General features: G+C 38.8%; 1 protein-coding gene across 1 annotated transcript in view; it reads right to left on the bottom strand.

Moving 5' to 3' along the window:
• The window catches only part of GUCY2F (guanylate cyclase 2F, retinal), a 77,606-nt gene that overhangs the window by 31,019 nt on the left and 21,212 nt on the right, over window positions 1–25,375 (bottom strand). The window contains 9 exon segments of the mRNA XM_036991438.2: window positions 680–798; window positions 800–846; window positions 11,365–11,454; window positions 16,930–16,981; window positions 16,983–17,056; window positions 19,841–19,882; window positions 19,884–19,938; window positions 24,528–24,611; window positions 24,818–24,821. Of these exon segments, the coding sequence (XP_036847333.2) occupies window positions 680–798; window positions 800–846; window positions 11,365–11,454; window positions 16,930–16,981; window positions 16,983–17,056; window positions 19,841–19,882; window positions 19,884–19,938; window positions 24,528–24,611; window positions 24,818–24,821 (567 nt within the window).

A 25,375-nucleotide genomic window follows, 5' to 3' on the forward strand; every position in this document is an offset into this window, starting at 1 on the left:
CACAGTACAAAGGTCAAGACTATGGTCAATATGAAGGAACTTCAACAAGTTTCATTGATCATTCAGATCAGCCTCATAAAAATGCATGTTGACACAATTTGCATATAATTCCAGGGAGTTCATGGACTTCCCTGAGGCCCATCCATAGGCCCATCCATGAGTCTCCTTGACTATCAATAGTCCTTGCCTTAGAGAATGGAGGTGCTGCCTAACAGACTCAATGATCTTTGGATTTTCTGGTCATGGTGAGTTTAATATTTATACCCATGGTATGCAAAGACCCATCACCTAGTTCTATACTGAACCACCTTTTAGAAGGTGAACACCAGGTGATGGAGCTAAGCAGCACCAAAGAATCTGGGAATGAGCACTTTCCCACATCCAAGAAGCAGAGAAATGGAATGGAGAAAAGGACTGCTTAAGGCAAACAGTGTTCAATGGCAACAGGAAATAAAGATAAATCTGGCCTTCAAAAGGGGAGAGGAGTAAGTCCTTCGGGTGTCAGTACCTTATAACAGATACGGACAAAAGGACCATGAGGAAGGAGTGGGAACAAAACCTCAGAAGGAAGATGGAGGAGTGAGATCATCACAGTGATCGAGAAAAATAAAACATCCCAAAACATTTAAATTCTAATCTATAGGGAAAATCCAAGATTTCTTCAGTCTTTCCATTAATCTGATAAGATCCACCAGGAGGGGTGATCTAAACATCCAGTGAAGTTTTACATCCTAATTTGTCAGTGTATCGTCTAGGCTCCCTTGGGAACAGAATTCTGTCACAATGGCAAACATCCCTGAAGAAGCCCAATGAAGGGTTAATAGTCTCATGATGAAGGTCCTTCATGTAGAAATGGAAGGAGAGAGGAGAGTCACAACTGTCCTGTCCCAACTGAGGACCAGAGCTTAGGACACATGCCTTTCTCTTCACCCTTCTTACAGTTGGTGGCCATGGTAAGCAGAATTTTGACCCCCATGATCTTCAACCTTGTACAAAAAATGGAAATTTCATAGCCAGGATTCTCACCTAATTCTAATATTGCCCACTGTATACAGACAATGAGGTAGTGCTTGGCCTACTACACAGGTGTATGCTTGTATACCCATTGGCAATAAGCCATTACTGCCAGTACTGATATAATTAGAGTTCAGCCTGGTTGTAGGGGCAGAGGGAAGCAGGAGAGCAGAGCTTAGGGAAGAGAGTAGAGACTGGGGGGCCTGGAGCCTAAGCAGAGGCTGGAGCCAGGGGCAGAGACAGAGATGAGCTTGCCACTTATAGAGCCAGGTGACTGCCATAAGAATAATGTTTAGTATGAGTCCCTCTTTACCTGCAATGTTCCATTGTCGTTACTTGTCTCACCAAATCCATAATGAACTTGCCTGGAGCTGGGAGACCCCTCCCTTGGAACTACAGTTTTTATGGAAGCTTCCTCACATAGGGATGACTGATTAAATGATTAGCTGTTGGTGATTGATTCAACATCTAGCCCCTCTCACCTCCCCAGTGGTCAGGGGATGGGACTTAAAGTTCCAACCTTCTTATCATATGGTTGGTTCTCCTGGCTACCAGCTCCTATTCTTAAGTACAGTCCAAAAGTCACCTCATTAACATATCAAAAGACACCTTTAGCACTTTCATCACTTAGGAAATTCCAAGAGTTTTAGAAGCTCTGTGCCAGAAATGGGGACAAAGACCAAAGATCAAATATATATTTCTTATTATAAATCACAATATCACAGGTAGTGATAGAAAATAAATGCAATGGTCAGAGGGAGATTTCAGAGAAGAATCTGCCTCAGCATATTGTAAGTGAATGCTGGAGCTGTGGCCTTCTTCCTGATTCTTTGTGGACCCTGTGGAATGGAGCTTATAACCCAGGAGATCTAGAGACTACAGTAAAAGGTAGAATAGATTGTCTTTCTGTGAATATTCATATACCCAGCATCTGTTAAAATAAATAGCCTATGTAACAACTGGCCAAAGCCTACATTTGTTTTAGAAGAAACATCTAGAATTTTTATTGCATTTGTCCTTTGCATCCATTAATTTTTTTCACTAATGCAAGAAGTCTTTAGTGTATGCCCACAATGTCCAAGGCACTGAACTGCATGCTAGAGATACAGAAATAAAGTGAAATCACTGCCATGAAGGACCTTCCACTCAAAGAGGGATAGTAGACAAGAAAACCAATGGCTGTACTTCAACTGTGAAATGTGTTCTTATGAGAGGGAGCGTGAGATGCTGGGGGAGATCAGATGTTAAGTATCTGCGCCCTGCAGTATCAGAGAAGGCTTCCCTGAGGAGGTAATGTCTGGACTATCATGAAAGACAAGTAAGAACTGACCAGGTGATGGTAACGGAGGTAAAGGGGCTGAGAGTGAGAGTGTGCCATATTAGGGAAACAGCAAAAGGCTTAAGGAGGCCAGAACAGAGTTCAAGAGAAACAATGTGAGACACTAGGCTGGAGAAATGGACAAGAGCCACAGTCCATGGGGCTTTGAGTACCTTGTTATGGAATTTGAATTTTATATTCTGGCACTCAATAATTATAATCTATTATTATTACTATTTAATGGGGGATGAGCAAGAAAAGGGCTCCGTTATCACTTCCAGATTTCGATTCCTAGGTAGACAGCAGTGTTGTACATCAATATAGGCATTGAGGAAAGGTGTAGTAGTAGATATACTGATGTCCCACCCATAACTCTTTTATCATGCATCCCCCAGCTGCTGTGAATGTTGGCTCATAACTCACAGCTGCTCTATTCTGGGGAAAATTGTCCTAGAGCCCAAGCCAAAGGGGATCCACCTTACCTGAAAGGTTAGCTTCCACCCACAGACCTCAGCCAATGACTATACAACTGGGAATGGTACAAAAGTCCAACTTCCCAGCCTCAAGATGGGACTCATGGTACAACTTTCACTCCAACATTGTTCCCATGAGATCATACTGAAGCTAGATTCCAAGCTGAGATCACATACTTGCTGAGCTTGTACTTCTGTTCTATCCTGCTTCCCTCACTCCCTTTATCCTGGAGCATTCTCTCAATGTGTAATTTGAACAAGAATCTCCATCTCAGTCTCAGCTTTTAGAGAATCTGACCTAAGACAGATGGGGAAGCAAATTTTTGGTGGTGGGGAAGGCTAATTAATTCAGTTTGGGACATATTAAGAATGAGGTGCCTGTGGGACAACAGGGTGACGCTATTCCAAAAACAGTTGGATATTCAGGGTATGAAGCTTGAGAAAGAAGTCCAAGCTGGATAAATAGATGTGGGAATTGTAAGCATATGAATGGTAGATGAAATTAATGGGGGTAAACAAGACAACCCAAGGAAAGCGTATAAAACAAAAAGAAAAGAAGGAAATAGATGGGAAAAGGAAAAACATCCTGCATAAAGACTTGGAAATGAGGCCAAAGAAGTGGAGAAAAGCCTATTTAGAAAACATTATGAATACCACAGGAAGACTTTCAGTAAAGTGAAATAAATGCCAGAAAGAATTTCAGAGAACTGTGATAAATACTAGAGAGGTCAAGTAAAATGAAGACAGAAATGTATCTGGTGAATTTGACCATTAAGGAATTATTAATTACATAAACTTATCCTATAAATATGTTTACACAGATATACAAATGTATATATAGATTTAGAACGGTAGCAATCTGAAGGAACAGAAATTGGAAGATCTGAGATATGTTTTGGAGCTATAAATCACAAGCTTGTTCATGTGAGAACTATGGGAAAAGATGACACCAAAGATTATTCTATTTTGAGCATTGAAAGTATGGTGGGCCGTTTATTCAGATGGGGCACTCTGGCTTGGAATATGAGCCCAATTCTCCAACAAGTGATCCAAACTGAGGTTAAATTATCCCTGGTGTGAATGGCAGCTATTAATCACCAAAGCTGCCTTCTAAGCATAAAGGCTTGGCACCCATGGCAATTTTTTTAGTCCAATGAAGCCTAAACCAGCTAAGGCAGACATGGAAATTCACATAGTAAAATGGACACCTTCCTCTAAGGTTTCATTGTATCACCTTTTATGGACCAAGCAGCCAAAACTACTGGGCTCTGAATCTCTGTTGGAAGAGAAACACTAAGTCTTTATGTTAGAAACTGCTGGCTATTCAACACAAATCTATTTCCTTTTCATAGTGGGAAAACAACTAACCCACATTTTCTAGCTTCCCTTGGAGTTAAGTGTAGCCATATAATTGAATTCTAAGCAATGGAATGTAAGATGAAGTGATATGAGCCCTTTCTAAGCTGAAGCTTTTAAGAAGCAAATATACACCTTCTATGTTTTTTTTCCACTTCTATAAATAAATTATGATGATGCCAAAGCCCTAGGAGATAGAAGAGCCATAAGATAGTCATTTCCTGAGTCCCTGAGTCACTATATTGGAAAAGAGTCACTTGCCAACCAAGAACACATCTATCTTGTATTGTTATTTGGATGAGAATTAAACTTCTGCTGTGTTTGGGACGTTAAATATTTGGGGATCTGTTTGTGACAGCATCTAGTTTTACACTAGCAGCCCTAGCAATGGAAAAATTTCAGGCCCTAGCATGGAAATACTTCAGGCCTAGATTTTCCCTAGATCTTTACAGTCATATGTCCTCAGCTACAACCAATAGAGAGGAGCCCATATATGAAGCAGATAGATACCTGCATGCAGTCATGTCCTGTTGACATTCTGGACAACCCCAGGAAGCAGAGAATATTTTGCACACCTGCCTTAGCAAGATAGCCATCTGAATATTTATTGGATAGGCATGTACTTCACCCCTTCCATAGTATCTCCCCAGTTGGTTACCATCAGATGTTCAAAACTGAATGTGTCCTGTCTCCAAACAGTTTTGTTCGTGCTATATCTGACATGAAACCTTTAAGCATACAATCTGCTTCTGAGTCAAACAGTAGCTTAAGTGATCTTAAAGACAGCCTCATCCACTTGAAAATGTTTCTGGCACATCATAACATCAGAATAATCCCTACTTGCACAACAGCTGCAACACCATCCTATAGGTGAGTATGGACTCTTTGAAAATTTAATTATCTACATCAGTGCCTGCCCCTAACTATATCAGCCATTGTTACCTATTTTGGCAGTATAGTTTTCTACCTCCATGAACTAAACAGTACTCACACCTGTTTCCTTTGTTTTGTTTTGTTTTAGACACAAGGCCTCCTATTCTTGTGTCACCCTATTCACTCTCTACCACCCAGAGATCAATGGTCATATAGAACATATTAACCAGGTACTAGTGAAAGAGTTCTGTTGCTATATTTCCCACCAGCAGTACTCATTCATTTAACAAACATGTATTGAGAACCTTTCTATATGCTGGGCACTAAGCTAAGGTACTGATGACAAATGATGAACAAAATATTATATTACATGGTCCCTGACCTCTTATTTTAATCAAATAATTACATGAATAAACATAAACTTGCAACTCTGATAAGTCTTATGAAGGAGAGCTACATAATGTGAGTATGTATAATTGGGGCTTTGACTAATCAGAGGTTGGGGGAAGATACCTGAGAAGTCACAACTGAGCTGGGAGTTAAAACATAGTGGAGTTAATCAGGCAAAGAAGGGAGAGGAATACATTCCAGAGGTTGTGATAGCATGTGAAAAGGCTCTGTGCTAGGAGCATATCACAATCTAAGGACTGAAAAGAAGGCAGTGTGATTGGAGCAGAAAGGAAATACTATGGTGTGAGATAAGGCTAAAGACTCAATATTCTTAAATTGTCCATTTTCCCTAAATTGATTTATAAATTCATACAACCCCCATCAAAAATTCCAGAATTCTATTGAAGTAATATACAAACTGATGCCAGAATTTATTGAAAATTAAAATGAGCTCACCCTTCCCAACAATCTTGAACAAAAACAAGTTGGAGTAGCTCACACCATTTGACTTCAGGATTTAATCTAGAGCAATGATAATAAACACAGTGTGATACTGGCAGTAGAGTACACTAATGAGTTAGTGAAATGGAGTAGAGTCCAAAAATATACCCATACTTTTACAGTCAATTTTTTACCAAGTTGAAAAGTTAATTCAATGGAGAAAGGAAAACTTTTTTAAAGTAATTGTTATTGAAACCTTGGATTTATCTATGGAAAAAAAAATGAACCTTCATCAACATCTTAGTCCATAACACAAAAACTAATTTAAGATAGATCATAGTCCTAAATCTAGACTCTTAGAATAGGCAAGGATTTCTGGACCACAAAATAAAATCATAAATTAGACTTTCTCAAAATTAAAACTCTTGCTCATCAAAAGATACCATTAAGAAAATAAACAAGCCACAGACCAAGAAAAAATATTATAAAACATATATCTGACCAAAGGCTCGTATCCAGGGTATATATAGAATGTCTACAATTCAAATTTTTTTAATTAAACAATTCAATTAGAAAATTAAACAAAACAATTTTTAAATAGGTAAAAACTTGAACAGGAAATTCACAGAAGAAGATATACAAAAGAATTATAAGCACATGGAGAGGTGCCCAACAACTTAAGTCATCAGGGAAATGCAAATTAAACCACAATAAAATACCAATTTCATAAATACTAGAAAAGCAAATATCAAAAAGACAAATATCTCTGAGAATTTAGAGCAACTGGAACCTTCATACATTTCTGACGGTAGTGTAAAATGTTATAAGCAATTTGGAGAACTGCCTAGAAATTTCATATAAAGTTACACTTCCATCTACTTTTATGACTCAGCCAGTCTATTCTTAGGTATTTACCCAAAAGAAGTGAAAATATATGTTCACAAAAATGTTTGTACAAAAATGTTTATAATTGCCTATGAAAAGATGTTAAATATCACTAATCATCAGAGAAGTGTAAACTAAAACCACAATGAAGTATCACCTCACACCCACTAAAGCGTCTACTATCAAGAAAGAAAAACAGAAAATAACAAGTATTGGCGAGGATGTGGAGAAATAGGAACCTTGTGCACTGTTGGTGGAATTGTAATAAAATTAAAAACAGAATGGTGGTTTCTCAAAATATTAAAAATAGAACTACCATATGATCCATCAATCTCACTTCTGGGTATACAGCCAAAGAATTGAAAGCAGGGTCTCACAGAGATATTTGCACCCCCATATTTAGAGCAGCACTATTCCCAATAGCTAAGAGGGGGGAAGCAACTAAAATGTCCATCAAAAAATGAATAATATACAGCAAAATATTATTCAGCCTTAATTAAAAGGAAGGAAATCAAATCACATGCTACCACATGTATGAACATTGAAGACATTATGTTAAGTAAAAAAAGCCAGTCACAAAAAGACAAATACTATATGATTCCACTCACATAACGTACTAAAGTAGTCCAGTTCATAGAAACAGAAAATAGAATTGTGGATATTGGGAGTTGAGGGGAGGAAGGAAAGGGGAGTTGTTGTTTAATGGGTACAGAGTTTCAATTTTGCAAGATGCAAAGATTATGTCAATATGTTGCAAAATAATGTGAACATACTTAATATCACTGACTTGTACACTTAGAGATGGTAAATTTTATGTTATTTTTTATCATAACTGAAAACTTTAGAAAATGCAATGAAATACCCCATAAACCTATTATAATGGCTAAAACTAGAAAAAATGACAATATCAAATATTGGTGACAATGTAGAACAAAGGGAATTCTAATTTCTTGCAGGATATTAAAATGGGAAAAGGTTCGATAATGTCTTATACAGTTAAAAGTACACTATACTTTAACATAGAAATTCCAAGCCTAGTTATTTACCCAAGAGAAAATATGTGTCCATAAAAAGACTTGTGAACAGCATATTCATAGCAGCTTTATTCACATAGCCAAAAGTGAAATCAGTGCAAATGTCCATCAGCAGGAAAAATAGATAATTAAATTGTGCTATATTTATACAATTAAATACTTCATAGCAATGAAAAGAATAAGCTATTATACACACAATAACATGGGTGAATATTAGTCAGTATGATGTATGATTCTACTTATATGAGAATATAAAATAAGCAAAATTAATGTAAGATGGAGAAAAAAAAGAACAGTAGTTTCCTCTTGGGGAGGCAGGGCACAAATTTACCAGAGAATACAAGGGAACTTTCTGGAGATAAAGAAATGTTTTATGTCAGGGGCCGATCTTTTTATGTAAAGTACATATAGTAAATATTTTAGGCTTTGCAGATCATACATATAGGGTTTCTGTTGCATAACCTTTGCTTTCCTTTTTTTACTGTCCTTTAAAAATATAAAAGACATTCTTAGTTCCCAGGTTGTAAAAAACAGGCCATGAGCCAGATTTGGCTTATTGGCCATATTTTGCTGACCCTGTTCTGTATCATAATAGGAGTATAGGTTATATGGGCATATCCCTTTATTAAAATTATAGATCTATAATATGGGCATTTCAATGTACGTAATTGCACCTCAAAAATACAGAACTGCAAAATAATAACACCACAAAAAATAAGAATAATAACCAAGTTAAATGTGTAAGTAGGTGGAAGTACAGATGAAATAATAATGGTAGAATGTTGATAATTATTGAAGTTGGGTGATGGGCATATATGGAGTTTGGTTATATGATCCTGTTTATTTTGTATATGTTTGTTATTTTCCATAATAAAAGTTTTAAAAAGACACGAAAAACTCCCAAAATGTAGCTGAAGCAGTACATAGAGGGAATTCCCTAACTTTAAGGGACTTTATTTGGAAATAAGGAAGGTTAAAAGTCAACTATCAAACCTCTCAGTTCAAAAAAACTACAAAAAAACACCAAATTAAAGACAAATAAATTAGAATGAAGGAAATATTAAGAACACAAAGCAATGAAATAGAAAGCAGGCATATAGTAGAGAAAAATCAACAAAGCAAATGTTGATTTTGGGAAAAGATTAATAAAATCGATACCCTCTAATGAAACTGATCAAGAAAGAGAAGACAAATTACCAATATCAGGAATGAAAAGGGGGACATCACTACAAATCCTAAAACTACTTAAAAGATTGCATAAGGATATCACATACAACTTCATGCCAGTAAGTATGAAAACATAAATGAAATGGAAAACTTCCTTTTAAGCCATAACTTACTGAAACTGATACCAGAAGAAATAGAAAGTTTGAATAGTCCAATACCTACTCAAGAAATTGAATCTGTAATTTAAGATCTCCACACAAAGAAAATAGCAATAGGAATCCATTTAATATTTAAACAAAGAACTAACAAGATTAGATTCAATTTTGAAAATACCACTCTGACTACAATATGGAAAAAAGATTTAAGAGTAGTAAAAGTGAATGTGGGTAAAGGAGTTACAGTACAATTGCCAGTGGCAGCCAGAGGTTAGGGGGATGGAGGTACAAATAGGTGGAGCCCAAAGGATTTTTAAGGTATTGAAACTATTCTCTATGTTACTATAATGGTAAACACATTCATTATACATCTGTCAAAACCCATGGATATACAACACCGAAAATGAACTCTAATGTAAATTATGAACTTTGGATGATAATGATACGCTTGCCAATTATAACAAATGTACCACCCTGATTCAGGATATTGAAAGTGGGGAAGCTATGCAGGTGTGGGGGCAGGGGGTATATGGGAACTCTGTACTTTCTGCTCAGTTTTGCTGTGAACCTAAAGCTGCTCTAATAAATTCTCTTTAAAAAAAAGGCCAATTGCAGTAGTTCTAGTGGGAGATGATGGTTGTTTGGACCAGGATGATAATAGTAAAAATAGAAGAAAAAAACACAGGAGGTTTAAGGAGTATGGAGAAGCTTTGGACTATGGGCTGTAGAAAGTGAATTAACCAATGAAGTATAACAGACTTAGAAGACAGTGTTAAGGGACATTTTATGATGAGAAATGTGAACTTATAGTAGAAACAATATACCTTGTTACATAACTTTCTACCACAATACTTGGCTCTTCAAGCATAGGCACAAAGCAAGTTAAGAGTTAGGATGATCCAGAATTTGAGTTTTATAGTATATCTGACCAAAAAGACAGAAAGAAGAGTGTGTTCTTTAATTTCCATCCTTTTAGTTTATCAGCTTCCCCAGGTTTGGCCCTGTTTGGCTCCGTCCTTTGGATCCTGCTCTGTTTAGCATCCTGGATTGTTAAACCAGTATGCAATTGCCTATTCTAGCTCTGACCCTGGTCCCACTTCTGGATTCATCTCTCATTATTTTCCCTTCAGCTTCAGGCATCAAAACCACATGTAAGGGAAATCTCAATCATAATATAAGTTGGTCATGGGGATGGAAGTACAGCATGGAGAATATAGTCAATGGTTCTGTAACATCTTTCTATGTTGACAGATAGTAACTGTACTAGTTGGGGTGAGGCTTTAATATAGGTTGTAACTGTTGAATCACTATGTTGTATACTTGAAACCAATATAATATTGTATATTAACTATACTCAATTAAAAAAATGTTTTAAACCACATGTAAAGGAAATACCAAATCACATCATCTCATTCTGACCTCTGGGGCACATCCTGTCCCTTGCAAGCCACATCTCTTCTATTTTCCCATTTCTTTTGTTTTCTCATTTCTACAGTGCTCTGGCTGGATCAAGCGCCTCATTCAAATCTGTTGGGTTGATTCGAACTTGCCTGCTTCATAAATGTGAAGAAATCTATCACTACCTTCCTAAATCCCACTCTCATGAGTCTGAAGAAATCAGTGTGTCCACAAATATTTTATGGACTCAAAGCTCAAGGAGGAGCCAAGATTTTAAATGGCTTGGGTGGAATCACCATCATCACCATCCCTGCCTTTTCTATAGAATACTTCCTTAAACAAACCATCCAAGGACTCTTTGAACATAATTGGTAGGATTGGGGAAATGACCATTTCTCTTATGTAAACAGAAATTACCATATGACTTTTCCAGGTCTGGTAACTAGAGATTTTGAATGATTATGGGATATATACTTAACAATAATCATAATAGCTACAATTTTACAAGGAAGCTATATGTCAGAAAATGTGCAAGATGCTTTATATGTATTCTCTCTTTTAATCCTCATTCCAACCTTGGGAAGTAGACATTAATATATTTTTACAAATAAAGAAAGTAAGGCTCAAAGCATTTAGGTGAAATGCCCAAATAAGTATAGCTCTCAAGTTTTGGAGCTGGGAATTGAATCATTCATCTCTCTTTGACTTCAGAGCCCATCATGTGGTCATATCAAGCCAGTAACAACCCTGCAGTTGCCCTGTACTGATTTGTTAAGGGGTCTTCTTAACAGCTGGTATTAGTTACTTTGGAGAAAGGATTGGTTTTAATAGGAACGTATATAAATGAGGGTTTTTCATACCATTTCAAACATATCACTTGACCTTGATTTGATGGACTTAATGTCTCCAAAATATCCAGAGGGGAACTTTTTCAGCCACACACAATCACCCTAGAAAGAAAAGGTAGAGAATGGTGATAAGACACATGGTAGGTTTATAGTTAGACCATCAACCCAAACAGGCTTTGTTCCTCCTCTGTCACTCTCTACCCTGTGGACATTCTGCATCCTGAGCTAAAAATGAGGTCACAAAGAGAAGCTAAAGTTAAAAATTCCAATCAACTAAAGACAAGGAAACAACTGTAGGTATGCAGAGCCCAGAAAAGGAAATACAGCACTCTCTGCAATGACTTGCTTACCTCACTACAGAAAGTGCTAGGCCATTTCACTTACCCATACCTAAGTGATGGAGTGCCCAGTTCCCTGCAATTGATTGTGATCATTGGTGGTTGCAATTCTCACTGCCTTGAGGCATCTGTGGTGGGAGATGTAGAGCAGGAGATGTAGTGCAGCTAACGTTTCCCATATTTACCTTGATCCATTTTTCTCTTGTGCGGCGGGCCATGTGGGGGCCCTCTTATGCTTTAATCATAAACCAATTGGCTTAAATATAGATTAAACATTTTGGGGAGATGCACAAATGTACTACCATAGTAATATGCATAATCTAGACTCTTTCAAAGTCTATTTCTGACTTTTTAAGTACAAAACAGCTATTTCCAAGGCTGCTGTCAAGTCAAAAACAACAACGATTTTATTGTCTTCACTTTCACACCCATGCCTGATGGATAATTTTCTTCTATGTGCATAGCCTCAAGGATTCATCCGTCATCAAGCCCTATTTAGTTTCTGTCCAACCCAAATTTTAAAAAAGCAATACAAATATAGATTCCCTTTTCTCTGTAATAATAATAATGTCTTACATTTGCACAGTGCTCTCTACTCCTCAAAATGCTTTCACATCTATTACCTATAGCCTGGAGATTGCATTTCAAGCTGCACCAGTCTGTCATCAAGTAGATAGAAAGCAGAGAACTGTGTGCAGTCAAATTCTGAGACTAAGAATGTGTAACCACTGTCTTATTAAGGAATATATCCAGCTGTGGCACTGCATCTGGAGACCAGCCAGCAGCAAAGGCTAATGGGAACTATAGGCATCTGAGTTACTTGCCCACACTTTGTCTTAGAGGGCATCTTCTTGCCAAGCAGCTCAAAACCCTTTAACTACTGTATGGCTCTCAGAGGCCTCCAGCAGCTGAACAAAACTGCCAGCCAGGCTCAACACCCACGGAATTCAGAAAGGGAGTCTAGGATGGGTGCCTGCGTGCAGCCCAATAGTCAAAGCACCAAAGGCAACCTTTCTTGTCTCTTGCCCAGCAATTCCAGGGCTGGCTGCATCATGCTCACCTGGGAACTGGCATGGAAAGGCTAACTCTCAGGCCCCATTCAACATTTATGTAATCATAGGAGTAATGACTGCCTAACATGAATTTGAAGTTTTACCCTTCAGGGGACTTTGCCCTTTAGAGAGATCAAAGGCTAAGGTTATTCTAAAAGAATAAAACTCTAACTGGGAATTTACAAAATCGGACAATATGTGGGATATACTGGGAAGCCTTTTATTGGCTTCCCAGCACCTTTGTAACTATATTACCAAGCCCATGGTCACTGCTAGTCACTAGGGCACCTTTGAGCTAATTAGAAAAGGATGCTTTCCTTCAAGTAAAAAACTAATTATGTGAAAATATTATTTTACAACCTGTGGCAGCCCTGTGACGTTGGGCAGCAGCCCTGGTTGTCTACACACAGGCATGTACTACCCTCTCATTTATTCAGACATCCTCCAGACACCAGGGAACACATTCCACTAGCAGCACAGATACTTCACACACAACCCAGCCCTACCTGACAGGTTAGGCCTCTTCATCAGTTTGGGAGTTGGGTTATCAAGGTGGAGGTGAGAAGCTGAAATTGGGCCTCCAAGAATAGTAGGCAGGAGAAAGAAGTAACCTCAAGAAACCCTTGGGGCATCATGGTCAAGATGGCACATAGTCAGGTGCACATATGTTTACCAGTGGCTATGAACATACATAGTTGGAAGTGCTGTTATAAATGTAGATATGCGAAGGTCCCCCACCACCACTGAATTCCAAAAGTAGGCTGGGAGGCTAGAATCTCTTTGCCCTCTCCTGCCTCACTCTTATATAAGCTAGGATATGTCTACATTGTAAATAGTACCCTCTTAGATATGGTGCCCTTGTGCTGTGCACAACCTGAACATCAATACTAGCAGCCCTGGCTCTGTCCATACCCAGTATCTGATACCTTCTTCCTGGAGTCAGCCCCATTACAGACATGGGCTAGACTTTTCTCTGGTTTATTAAGTTTGAGAAGTAGTTAAGCAGAGCTTTTTTCCAGTCAAATCACCAAATTTGAGAGCTGGAAAGCATCCTAGGTATCCCTAGTACAATCCCTTCATATTTTTGAAGTCTGAAAAGATTAAATGACTCTCCTGAAGGCAGAAGTAACACAATCAAGGTCTCCCATCTCCCACTTTATTGCTCTTTCCCCTCATGGGTTTTCTTTGGTCTGGGAGATTCACGTGTGTTTGTTTTAAGATTTAAATAATTCTTACAAACTTTAAAGCAAATTTTTATTGAGTCTGTGTATGTCCTACTTCATTAATAATGAGGAAAAGGGAGGAAATGGTCAGGTTTTATCTTTACCACACATGCACTATTTGTTTTGTTTTTTCTTTTAAGAGAAAGAATGATAAAATACTTCATTCATCATTCACTTTTTAATTAAGAGGAAGAAACATCAAACTCTATCCACTAAAGTTTTTCAAAGTAATTTAAAACCCATCAGTTTTGCACTAATGCCATGGTGTATTAACTAAGTCAAAACAACTAAGTCCTAAACCAGGCTCTGCCTCAAATTCAGGGGTGGCCCTTGGGAAGCCACCTAACTGGCCTGAGCCTCAGTTGCCTTCCTGAAAGAACTGGGCAACTTAGATGATTTCTTAGGTCCTTTTCAGCTTTGATGATCTGATTACTGGACGAGAGAGAGAAGATGGTTGGGGGAAAAGAGAGGGGTGAAGCAAGAGCTATCAAGGATATAAAAGAAGGTGGGAAGATAGAAAAAGGGCCTCAGGAAATGGAGATGAATGGAGAGGGTGTGCAGGAGCTGAGAGAGAAATGAGACAAAGAGGAAAACACCAAGAGAGATTGAGAGGCAGAGGCAGAGAATGAAGAGGGAGGATAAGTTCAGTGAGTTCTAGCTGAGTGTGCCAGGGTCGCACTGCTACCCACCTCATCCCCTCCCTTAGACTGTGGCTATCACAGCAGATCATGATGTGTTCCCTCTGCATCTGCCCCTCACAGCCTTCTCCCCAGTGATCTGGTCATCTAGCTTTCCTTTCGTATCTCTAAGAGTGTGTATGAAACAAGGGCTGATTTTCCTGTGCAATTCCAAATGTTATGCATCTGTGTGTATAATCAAAGTGTGAATTGTGTCAATGTAGTACAATGTTATAGCATGCCCTAGCGAAGCCTGTCCTTTGCTCTTTGGTGTCTGCTGCTCCAGGCACATTATTTGGAACTTCCAGACCTTCCGGTAACAATTCTTAAGAATTTGATTTAGTTTACACAACAAGTAGATAACACATCTCTTTTAAACACTCTTAATAGAGAACCATTTCAGAAAGCACACTGGACCTCTTTGTTTGATCTGTTGATCCAGTTAATTTATGTTCCTTCTCAGAGTCCTCTTCAATCCTTCGCCAGGCTGTTTTCGGGCTTCAGCTGTCTTCCCTTGCACCCTGCCATCACGCTAATCTTCATGTCACTGTATGGTATTATTCTCACTCACACCCTCCTTTTGTGCAGGTAGAGGCCCTCATTGGCCTACACAGTTCAGAAATACTCACAATCTGACTGACCAAAAGTCACTATGGGAAGTAACTCAACTCTCTGCCTCTTTCCAAAATGAGGAAATATCTGACAGATTCTTAAAGGCCAGTTACGTACAGATGTTTATTTTTTCCCTTCTCAATTCTATGCTCTAACCTTCCAACTCCACCAAATAAAACATACCACAATTCAACACATAAACTCTTCCACAGAATCAGAGAATCATAGCATATCTGAGCAAGGAGAGGCCTTACAGGTTTCTTAGTCCAGCAATTCCCAACCCTGGCTGTATATATAGGAACTTAAAAAAAGAAATACCAATGCCTCAGCACACCCCATACCAACTGAAACAGCGTTACTAGGGGTGGAGCCTGGGCATAGATTTTTTTTTAAGTTTCCCATGTGAGTCTAATAAGCAGCCAAAATTAAGAATTTAGTTCAACCCTTCATTTTACAGATGAGAAAGCAAGACACTGCCTTAGGTTACTGAGATTTACTTCAGAATCTTACAGGTGTCAATACATTTTTAAAGCCATTAGCCCATTCCATTTGACTTTTACAAGTTATATAATTATCTTGTCTCCAGTCTTTGAGAGAGTAGAGTTGTCAATTCCCTAATACCTCAAGTTTACATTCGAAGCAAATCTCCACTTTAATTAAACTAAGTCCAAGGCAAGATACGGAGGTTTCCTGCCACAAATTTAAGTCAAAGCATTCAGGTATACTGAGCAAATATATACCATGCCGGTCTTGGTTTTTTAGGCCCCTGTCAATTACATATCCAATGGAGGAGAGCATTCACTTGGAAAATCCACTGTGGTAGACGATCTGAAAACTTAATCTGCCCTGTTCTGAACTTACTTAGTAGTTACTATTGAAGTTGAGAATGTTTGCTGCTTTTGGGTATTTCTTCAAACAAAACCAGGAAACCACAGTGGGAAGGCCTCACTTAAGAGGGACAGAAAGGCAATCTAGTTTCCCTTTTACCCCCTGCTTAACTCTTTACTGCTGAGAAGAAACAGTCCATCTCTCCAACTGATGCAAGATTTATTCTGGTTGCCAAATTCCAGTACCTTAGAACAAGGGGTCAGGGGTGGCCTCTTAAGCCTTAAGAAACAGAAATTTAAGTGAAATAATAAAGAATTCGATTTTACACAGCAGAAGGTAACTTGTTAATCCAAGAAGCAGTACAGGCTGTGAAAAAGAAATAAGTGAATAATTTTTAAAAGATTGTAATAATACCGGAGGATAACAAGTATAAGAAGAACAACTAGAATTTGAAGGGGAGAATTTGCCCCAAACTGTACTCTACACAAACCTGTCTCTAGACATCCCATCACAAACAGCTGGCTCAGGAAGTCATTTCTTCTATTATTATAGCTGTATCTTCTAGAATGAGTGAAACAGTTAAGTGTTAAGGTCTCATGGGCTTTTTTCCACATGCATAGTAAATGAATGGAGTTGAAAGATCAAAGAGGTTACAGGGAAGTAGATTAATTGCTAAGGAATATGAGTGTCAAAAATGCCATCCAAACAAGCCCATAAGTGTATAACAGACAAAAAGGAAAGACTTACCAAAAGCCTCAGTATTTTTGTCCAAAGACTAAGTCTTAAGTCACCAACTCATTTTAAAACCCAAGAAGGCAGCAGGTTAGATACCTGTTGGATATCCTACCTCATAAATCGCTATGTTGGACTTTTCATAGGTAACTAGAGTTAGACTCCCTGAAGGAGAGCCTTGGGAACCTCCCACTTTGGACCTCTGAGATGATCTGGAAGCTTGCACTGGCACGACTTCCTTTCTGTGAAAACATTAGAAGGAAAGCTTATGAACAAAATTTTATGATCTAGGACAGAGCATTGAGCTATGGTATCGATACTGTGCTTATCTAGGGTTTTTTCTTTTATTTGCCTAAGAAGTAACTATACAAGTTGAACTCTGTAAACATGAGATTGATTAATATTCACTATTTTTTTAAAGGCTAGGTTTGGTACCATGCTTTACCTCCATGCACTACAAAAGAAAGGTAAATGTCTGTAGGTACTTCCATCTCTTAGAGGGAATTAGAGTCATAGATTTGGAGGGCAAGGAAGAACACCAGTCAAACTTTAATCTGGGACCCTTTTTTATAGACAAAAATGAGAGAAAGATAAAAATCTGACATTTTGAAAAAAATCAGTAGCAGAACTCAGACAGAATCCTACTCTTCTGACTCTCAGGACTGGCTTTTTGTTATACCATCTTAAGTGGCATCCTTGTTTATGCAGGCAAGATTAATGACAGAAGGTATCCCAGAAAGCAATAAGATGGTATGGAGTGAGTAGATCATCTGCCCATGATTTATAAGTCTGATGCTTAAATGGGCCGAATTCCCTGTTCCTTGAATTGTTAACTTGTACACATAAGTATGGCAAGAGAGGGCTGGGAGGTACACGGTTGAATGACAAGAGGAAGAGATATCTGCAATCTGTGTTAACCTTTAAAATTGAACATCTTTATCTTCAAGGAAACCAACCTACTTATTTCACATAAAGAAATAATAGTCAACAGGTTCCTCATATTCTTCTCTGTCTCCAAATGTTTCTTTCTTAGAATTCTAGCGATTCAGAGCAAGCAGTTACATTTGGTATTGTCAGGCTAGTCCCCACCCCCACAATGAGGAAACAGAGACCTAGAGAAGGATATAGGGACTGGAAGAAGAATGTAGACATTATATTGCCTGATCTTGTGTTATCTCTATCACTCCATGCTTTGTTTTACTCTTGCTTGCCAATAAAAATGGACCTTAAGTACTTTCACATATGCTGCTCACAATGGTCTTTGATAAACTGAAGATCACTGATTTAGCCCTGAGTTAAGTTCATTTTACCAAGACAAGCCTATCACAAAGTTCCAAGGCAATAGCCAACTACACCCAGCCCATAATGTGCTGAAATTCCAACAGCTCAAGATTCAGACAAGTTGTAAAACATGACTCTTCACATAACCCTTGCATAAACCTGAGTTCCCCTTAACAGAGCAAGGCCAGAGAGGAATCTACTTCCCTTTCGTTCTTTATTTTCACATCTCAGCAGGAACACCTAGATCTTTCTATTGAGATACAGACCTCGCCATGAAGGGCAAAGGAGAAAGCAAGAGAATCTGCCAAAATCCACATACATTTGGGCATCAGCTTCACTTTCTTCTAAACACTTCCTTTCCTGGCCTGACTTCTACTGACCTGCCAATTTTTCTAGACTGAATTAATTTAATATTCACCAAGAGTTTACACTTTCAGACATTCCATTTGGATGGAATTCTTGGCTTAGCTTCTTGACTGATTAGACACAGCCAGCTGCAAGTTTGTGACTACACAGCAATTAAGGAAAATGTATGCTTTCCTTATCTTTTCCCATCAGAATCCCTGATACAAGCCAAATGCCAAAAGGGTCTGGAAGCCAAGAGCTATGTTCTTCTAGGGTAATGCCATCCTTTTCCACCTATGCCAAAATAGTAAAAAATAAAAAGAACATTCCCTATAAGGCTATTAATCCCTGTTGCTATTCGTTTTCTCACTCATGTGGTGAAAAGTGGTGTTGATTGGGGTTTTTACTCTGGCTACTATTTTTATAACCATAAGGTTCAAACAAAAGTGGTTACCAGTTTGTGACCTGTGACCGAGACAAATTCTATCCTTCCTTCTTTAAGATCCAGCTTTGGTGCTGGGTCTCTGAGGAGCCTTCTTCCACAGATCTGTCTCCTCTGAAGTTCTACCATATTCTGGTGTCTTATGGGCAACATGGCATCTATTGACTCTCTTGGGTTGGTATAATTTGTCTTTCTCACTTGACTGGAATCCCCTTGAAGGCAGGGACTACATGCCATCTCTCACAAAGCCTAGGCCAGGGCCCGGACATAGTAGCTGGCATTCAGTGAAGATCACCAATTATAACACATTCAGTGAAGATCACCAATTATAACACATTCAGTGAAGATCACCAATTATAACACAATCACAACCAGAAGAAAATCCCTGTGAAATTCAACTATCTTTCACTAGTTGATTCATTCACCAAACTTTTACGAGTACCTATCAGCACCATGTCAGGTGCTATGCATTAACATTTTTTTTAAATAGAGATCTACCTCTGCCCTTGAGGAACTAGCACTCAAATGTTGAATCCAAATATACAAGGAAGGGTTCTACAAAGCCAGAGCTGCACTATCCTCAAAGTGCACTGCCTCACTTCTACAAAACTGCTTGAAGACAGCGCTATCCAATAAATATATAACATGAGCCACATATAATGCTGTTTTCTAGTAGTCACAATTAAAAAATAAAAAGAAACAGGTGAGACTAATTTTAATAATTTGCTTTATTTAACCCAGTATAGCCAAAGTATTATCATCTTGACATGTGTCATTATTTTTAAAAAGTTTAATGAGATTTTTTACATGTTTTTGTACTATCTTCTAAATCCAGTGTGTATTTCACTCTTACAGCACATCTCAGTCTCCATTGATCACATGTCAAGTGCTCAATCATTCCTTGTGGCTTGTGGATACCTTATTAGACAGTGCAACAAGACAAAGCGATGCTCCTTACCTTACTGCCAAAGTGGGGATTGATAAGCGTCACATACTTTAAAAGTCAGTTGAATTCTGCTGGGTCCTTTAATCAACTGGATTTTATTTATATGACACCTGTAACAGGCATTAAATCAGAGGGTCACAGCAGGCTGCGTGTTTTGCAGACCCAGGGTGAATTTGCCCTGTGATAGAAGTTAAAAATACACAAGATAATCAAGAGAATAACCTCACTGGATCTTTCCCATAGTACCCACAGCGAAGGAATGCGGCAATCCTGGCTTCTCACAACTTGCAGAGTTACAAAGACCAAAAGAGAAAAATGAAGATGCTATTAAAGGAGAGGGGGATTAAGGGGCATTATAATTAACACTCACAATATAGGTAGGTCACAGGGAAGACAGTATAGCACAAAGAAGACAAGTAGTGACTATCACATCTTATTATGTTGATAGTGATTGCAATGGGGTGTGGAGGGAGACTTGATAACACGGGTGAATGTAGTAACCACAATGCTGCTCATGTGAAACCTTCTTATGATTTTATATCAAAGATACCTTAATTAAAGAAAGAAAGAAAATGCTATTAAAGGGGCATCAAAAGGGAGGAGTGAGGGTGTTGCATGGGGTTGGTATCTCAGACTAATAACATGGTGACCCCACATCAAAAGCACTTTCAAAACACCTCTGAGTACTTTTAAAGAACACAACACCCTTTCTCATATGCCATAGTATATATTCTAATAATACCAGGGCCAAGACTTACTAATCTCTATTTTATAGACACAAAAGCATATTAAAGAAAGAAAACAAAATTAAGCAAATTGTGTGAGAGATCCCCTAGCCGGAGGCAGAGTTGGGTCCTGAATCCTTGGTCCCTGGCTGTGGGCCCAGATTTCTGCCCACAAGACCACTTATCTTGCAAAGTTGCATCTATGCGTTGCCAAAGCAACAGGCTGAAAAGTGGAAAAATTCAATCAGTTGGTCGCTTTGTCTACATGATTCCAAACAAGTGGGCTGGCTGAGTTTTTTTTTTCTTTTACTGAATTGGTCTCTTGTCTGAGCGTTACATAGACACAGTTTAAACCTGATTCTCTCCAAACATGCCCATTAATTTGCAGTGAATGTAAATTACTTCCTACAAATCAATTACTAGACACATAGAAGCTTATGATGTCTACCCACACAGCAAGGTAGGTCATCTCAGTTGATCTAACCAGGCAAGTTAAAGACCTGGAAGGGACCTTGCTTCAGCCCACGTGATTGTTTTGTACTGTTTTGTCTTAGGAACTCAGAGCTACGGTTTGGCTTCACTTTTTCCATAACCCCTTAATGGTTATCCTCAAGCCAAGTGCTTGAGCGGAAAAAACAACCACTGAATCAAAATGCTTTGTCAAGTTGCTCGAAGTCTATAATGTCACTGTAGCTTTAAGTACCAGTGACCCAGTCAGTTTATTTCAGTGATTCCACTGGTTTATAAACAAACAATTAAGTGTTTCTAATTGTCTGCCAACAAATATGTCCCTTATCACTGTGGGAGCTGCTGTCCTGCAGAGACAATTAAAAGAGCCTTGTAGTGAATTCTTGGGTTGAGCACAGGAATCTTTTGGCAAAGTAAAACATCACTCCCTAACTTATCTGTTTCATATGTGTAGTGAATTGTCTTAAAGCAGGCACACATGTAAAAATAATCATGCTACAGAATACATTCCAGTAGGAAGAGAACTGGACTCCCAATTCAGAGACCTGAGGTTTAGTACAGATTCTGTCATTAATTAGCCAGATGACCTTGGATAAATAATTTAACCTCTTCATGCCCCAGTGTCTTCATCTATCTAGCAGGGTAATAACTCTTGCATTTCCTGCTTTATAGAGTTGTTTTGAAACTCAAATGAGATAGTGTATGTGAAAGTGTTCTGGAAAGCATGAAGCACTATGAAAGCATAAGGACTCATTATTATCATTATCATCATTAGTATTACAAAGCACGAGGGAGCTTTATAGAAAGACGAGTCAGTCTGGTTCTGAGTAGGGAGAAAGGAGGAGTTCAAAGAATCCTTTGTTTTGGGGTGGTTGGGTCCTTTGCATGTCTTTCTTTCTGAAAAAAAACTTAAAACAATCAAAACACACAGAAAAGGAAGGAACAGAGAGTCACTCTCATGCAAGTAATCACCGTCTATTACAGAAACTCATCAGCGGCTCAGCTCTTCTGATTGCAGCCGTGGTGGGCAGAGAAGGAGGAAGGCAGCAAAGAGAGGGCATCTTTTGTGCTTTGTTAGCTTAAGAACCAAGGACCAACTGACTCTGAGAAACGATGTGCCTCTCTCTCATCTCTGAGTTTTCTGTGACCACTTGAAATGCCAGTTGTCTCAAACTCATTTTCCTTCCCAGTCATTTTCGTCTCCAATCATGTGCCTCTCCAATCATTTTCCTATCCAGTCTTCTTTGCTCTTCAGCCCACGAGCTCTAAACAAACTCCCCTATGATTTATTTTTTTCTTTTTGTCTTCCCTTCCCGAGAATTGCATACTGGGCTCACTCTAAGCCCAAAAAACCAGTCCATTCCCTGGGAAAGACCAGTGACCAGTGACACCAGTCATCTGCAGAGTGGTAGGGTGGGAAGGAGATTGACAAGTAGCATAGGCTGCTGTACGACTCCATTTTTCCACCTTGCCATGGGATGTTTTGGTGTTGGGTAGCCTGAGCCTATTACTCCTCAAATCTCCCTAGAGGGGGAAGCTTTTTGATTGGATGGCTTTTAATTTCACTAAGTATCTAATGATGTTAATTAAATACTTTATTCTTTGGCAGCAGCTAAATTAAAGACATTTAATTTCTGTTCTGAGCGGGGATATGTCATAGTCACAGAAATGAAAAGTTTCCTTTGAAGTAATGTCTTTATCAAGTGTGTTTTAACAATCATAAGCTACCTACTAGTCTGTGTGGTTTTATCAAGTTTCTAATACTGGGGAGATTGAATAATAGTGGGTTTTCACAGTAATGCAAACATATTAAACACTAAGAGTCACCTGCAATAGCTTCAATCCAGGATTTTACAGGCCCATTAGACTATCAGAGCTGGAAGACTCTTAAAGATCATCTAATCCAATTCCTTCATTTTACAAATGAGAAATTTTGGCCAAGAGAAGTTTAGTGTCTTATCCAAATTTACACAGCTACTTAATACACTAGACATTTTTCTTGGAACTTACTAAAATGGCTCCACTCCATTCCCTAACAAGTATGTTACATCGTTGTCAGGATCACTCTTACAAAGAGACATCAAAAGTGTGGCTTGTAGAGTGGAAAGGTTCCCTCAGTGGGAGGGATGTGGCTGATTTCTTATTTCACTTTCCCTAAATCATCCTAATATAGGGAGGGTCTAAGTGTTAAAATGTGAAGATTACAAAAAAGGGGTATCATATTAAGCCATCTTCAGCTTTTTATCCCTGATCCTGAATTAATTCATCAAAGTAGTGTGTCACCTATCAAGGGATCCGAGAGAGAAGACAAAGACTTGATAATGACAATGTTGATGACTAGCTAGGACTTTTGTCCAAGAAAGAAGGATAGTAAAAATATAGAATATGATACCCTAGGCAAAAGGTATGTGTAGAGGTCCGAGCCGCGGCCGAGGTCGGACCCCAGCCCTTCTAAGATGGCGCTCACATCCGGTTATGGCACATCCCACGCATCCGCTCTGCCGAATAGGAGAATCCCCCTCCCAGACCTTATAAGTAGTTCCGTGCTCGTGCACACTGCTTGATTTCCGCCCTGTTGCCAATAGAGTTAAAGGTCACACATGCTCTCCCCTTTGATTGGTCTAGGAAACATATATATAGCGGTAGCTAGTAGTAGGCAGGAGACGCCAGCAGAGGGAGGGAGACGCCAGCAGAGGGAGGGAGACGCCAGCGAGCCAGCCTGCAGAGACGAGAGGAAGAAGCTAGAGAAACTAAAAGAACTCTAACTCATACTTGACTGCGTGCAAGCTGCAATCTTTCTGTAACCCCGCCTGTGAGAAGAATTTAAAGCTGATAGAAACCGAACCAGGTCTCCTGTGATTGCGTTGACTCGACCCACGAGAAGCGGGAGCGGTAGTATGAGTGTCAAAGTCAGGATCCTGGGCTCCAACAATTAGCAGGAGCGTCAGAACTGTGTGCCTGAGAAGGAGCTGAGGTTTGCCATTTGTTGAGCTCCTACTGTGAGACAGGTATTGTTCCAGATGTTCTCACATTAGTTTATTTAATCCCCACTACAATCCTATGAACTGGTACCACTATTCCTAAATCTTGGGTTCTAGCCAGTCTGCCTAATTCTTAGAACCTATTAAAATATCCCATGTCTGCTTCATACCAGTCCATACCATTTGGGGAAGGAGGTGATTCTAGGAGATTGCCAGCAGAAAAGGGAGCACAGATAGGGTATAGACAGGCCCTAAAATACTGGTTCTCTTACTTCACGATAGTGTCAACAGCTAGGTCTACTCACAGGCAACAACACTGACAACATAGCTGAGGAAGTTATTCTTGGCATCATGAAAACACTTCACTCCAAATGGGGCCAATAGGGATGGCAAATCACTATGGGAAAAAAAATCAGTGGGTCATGTAATGAGGAAATTGTACTGAAACATGACTTCCTGGAAATCAATATTAACAAAACTATTATGGGCTTGTATTTTTATATACAAAAAGAACAAAAAATGTACCTTATAAAGTAAGCAAATCCATTAATGGATAGCAGATCTATAAGCAAAGCAAGGCAGGCCATCATAGCAAAGACAGGGTCATTCCTGCAGAGAGCCAGAGGAAGAGGAAGAATAGCGTTATCAGAGAGAGGCTGTAAATGATATACCTCAGAGCGACTCCTTGTGCTTTCTGGTGACTCTAAAATGAAACCACATCTACCTAACTTAATTCCATTTTTCTACAGCACAGTCTGTCTTGTTGACTTTATGGACACAAAGCAATTTCTCTGTTGTGAAGCAAAACCACTCACCACTCTGACAATAACAAATCATATGAATTAAGACTGACCCGAGTGTTTCTTTGGAGGAAAACATCCACAAATGGAAAACTTTGAGTACCTTCATTTAAGTTGGACAGCAATATTGGTCTTGAGAATAAATATGTTTTCTCACCTGTGAAGGGTAAGTATTATGTTGCCTTCATAAAATAAAAGACCTTTTTAATTCACCGGATCCCATAGACCTCATGAGTTACAGGTGAAAAACATAGCACTGTCCTTCAAGGGTGTGTCTATTTTTGATAATTAGTATTTTCATCATGATGTAAATTGGCCTCTGCAAAATCTAAATATTTGAATGGATTACTAAGATTTCATAGGAAAATATACGATGATGCTGGTGAAGAGGTAGTTGCTAAAGCAAAATAGAAACTGAAGTCCCTTTCAAGAAAATACATTTGGTTTTAGAAGGGTGGAGTGTACACTTGCATAGGAATAATATGGATCCTTCCAAAGTTCCCCTCTGGCTCTCAGAGATTTGATGGGGTTTCCCTCTTCCACGAGCTAGTGGAGTTCCATCAGTCAATCAAA

The sequence above is a fragment of the Manis javanica genome, chromosome X (genome assembly GCF_040802235.1).
Source record: "Manis javanica isolate MJ-LG chromosome X, MJ_LKY, whole genome shotgun sequence".
Classification (NCBI taxonomy): domain Eukaryota; kingdom Metazoa; phylum Chordata; class Mammalia; order Pholidota; family Manidae; genus Manis; species Manis javanica.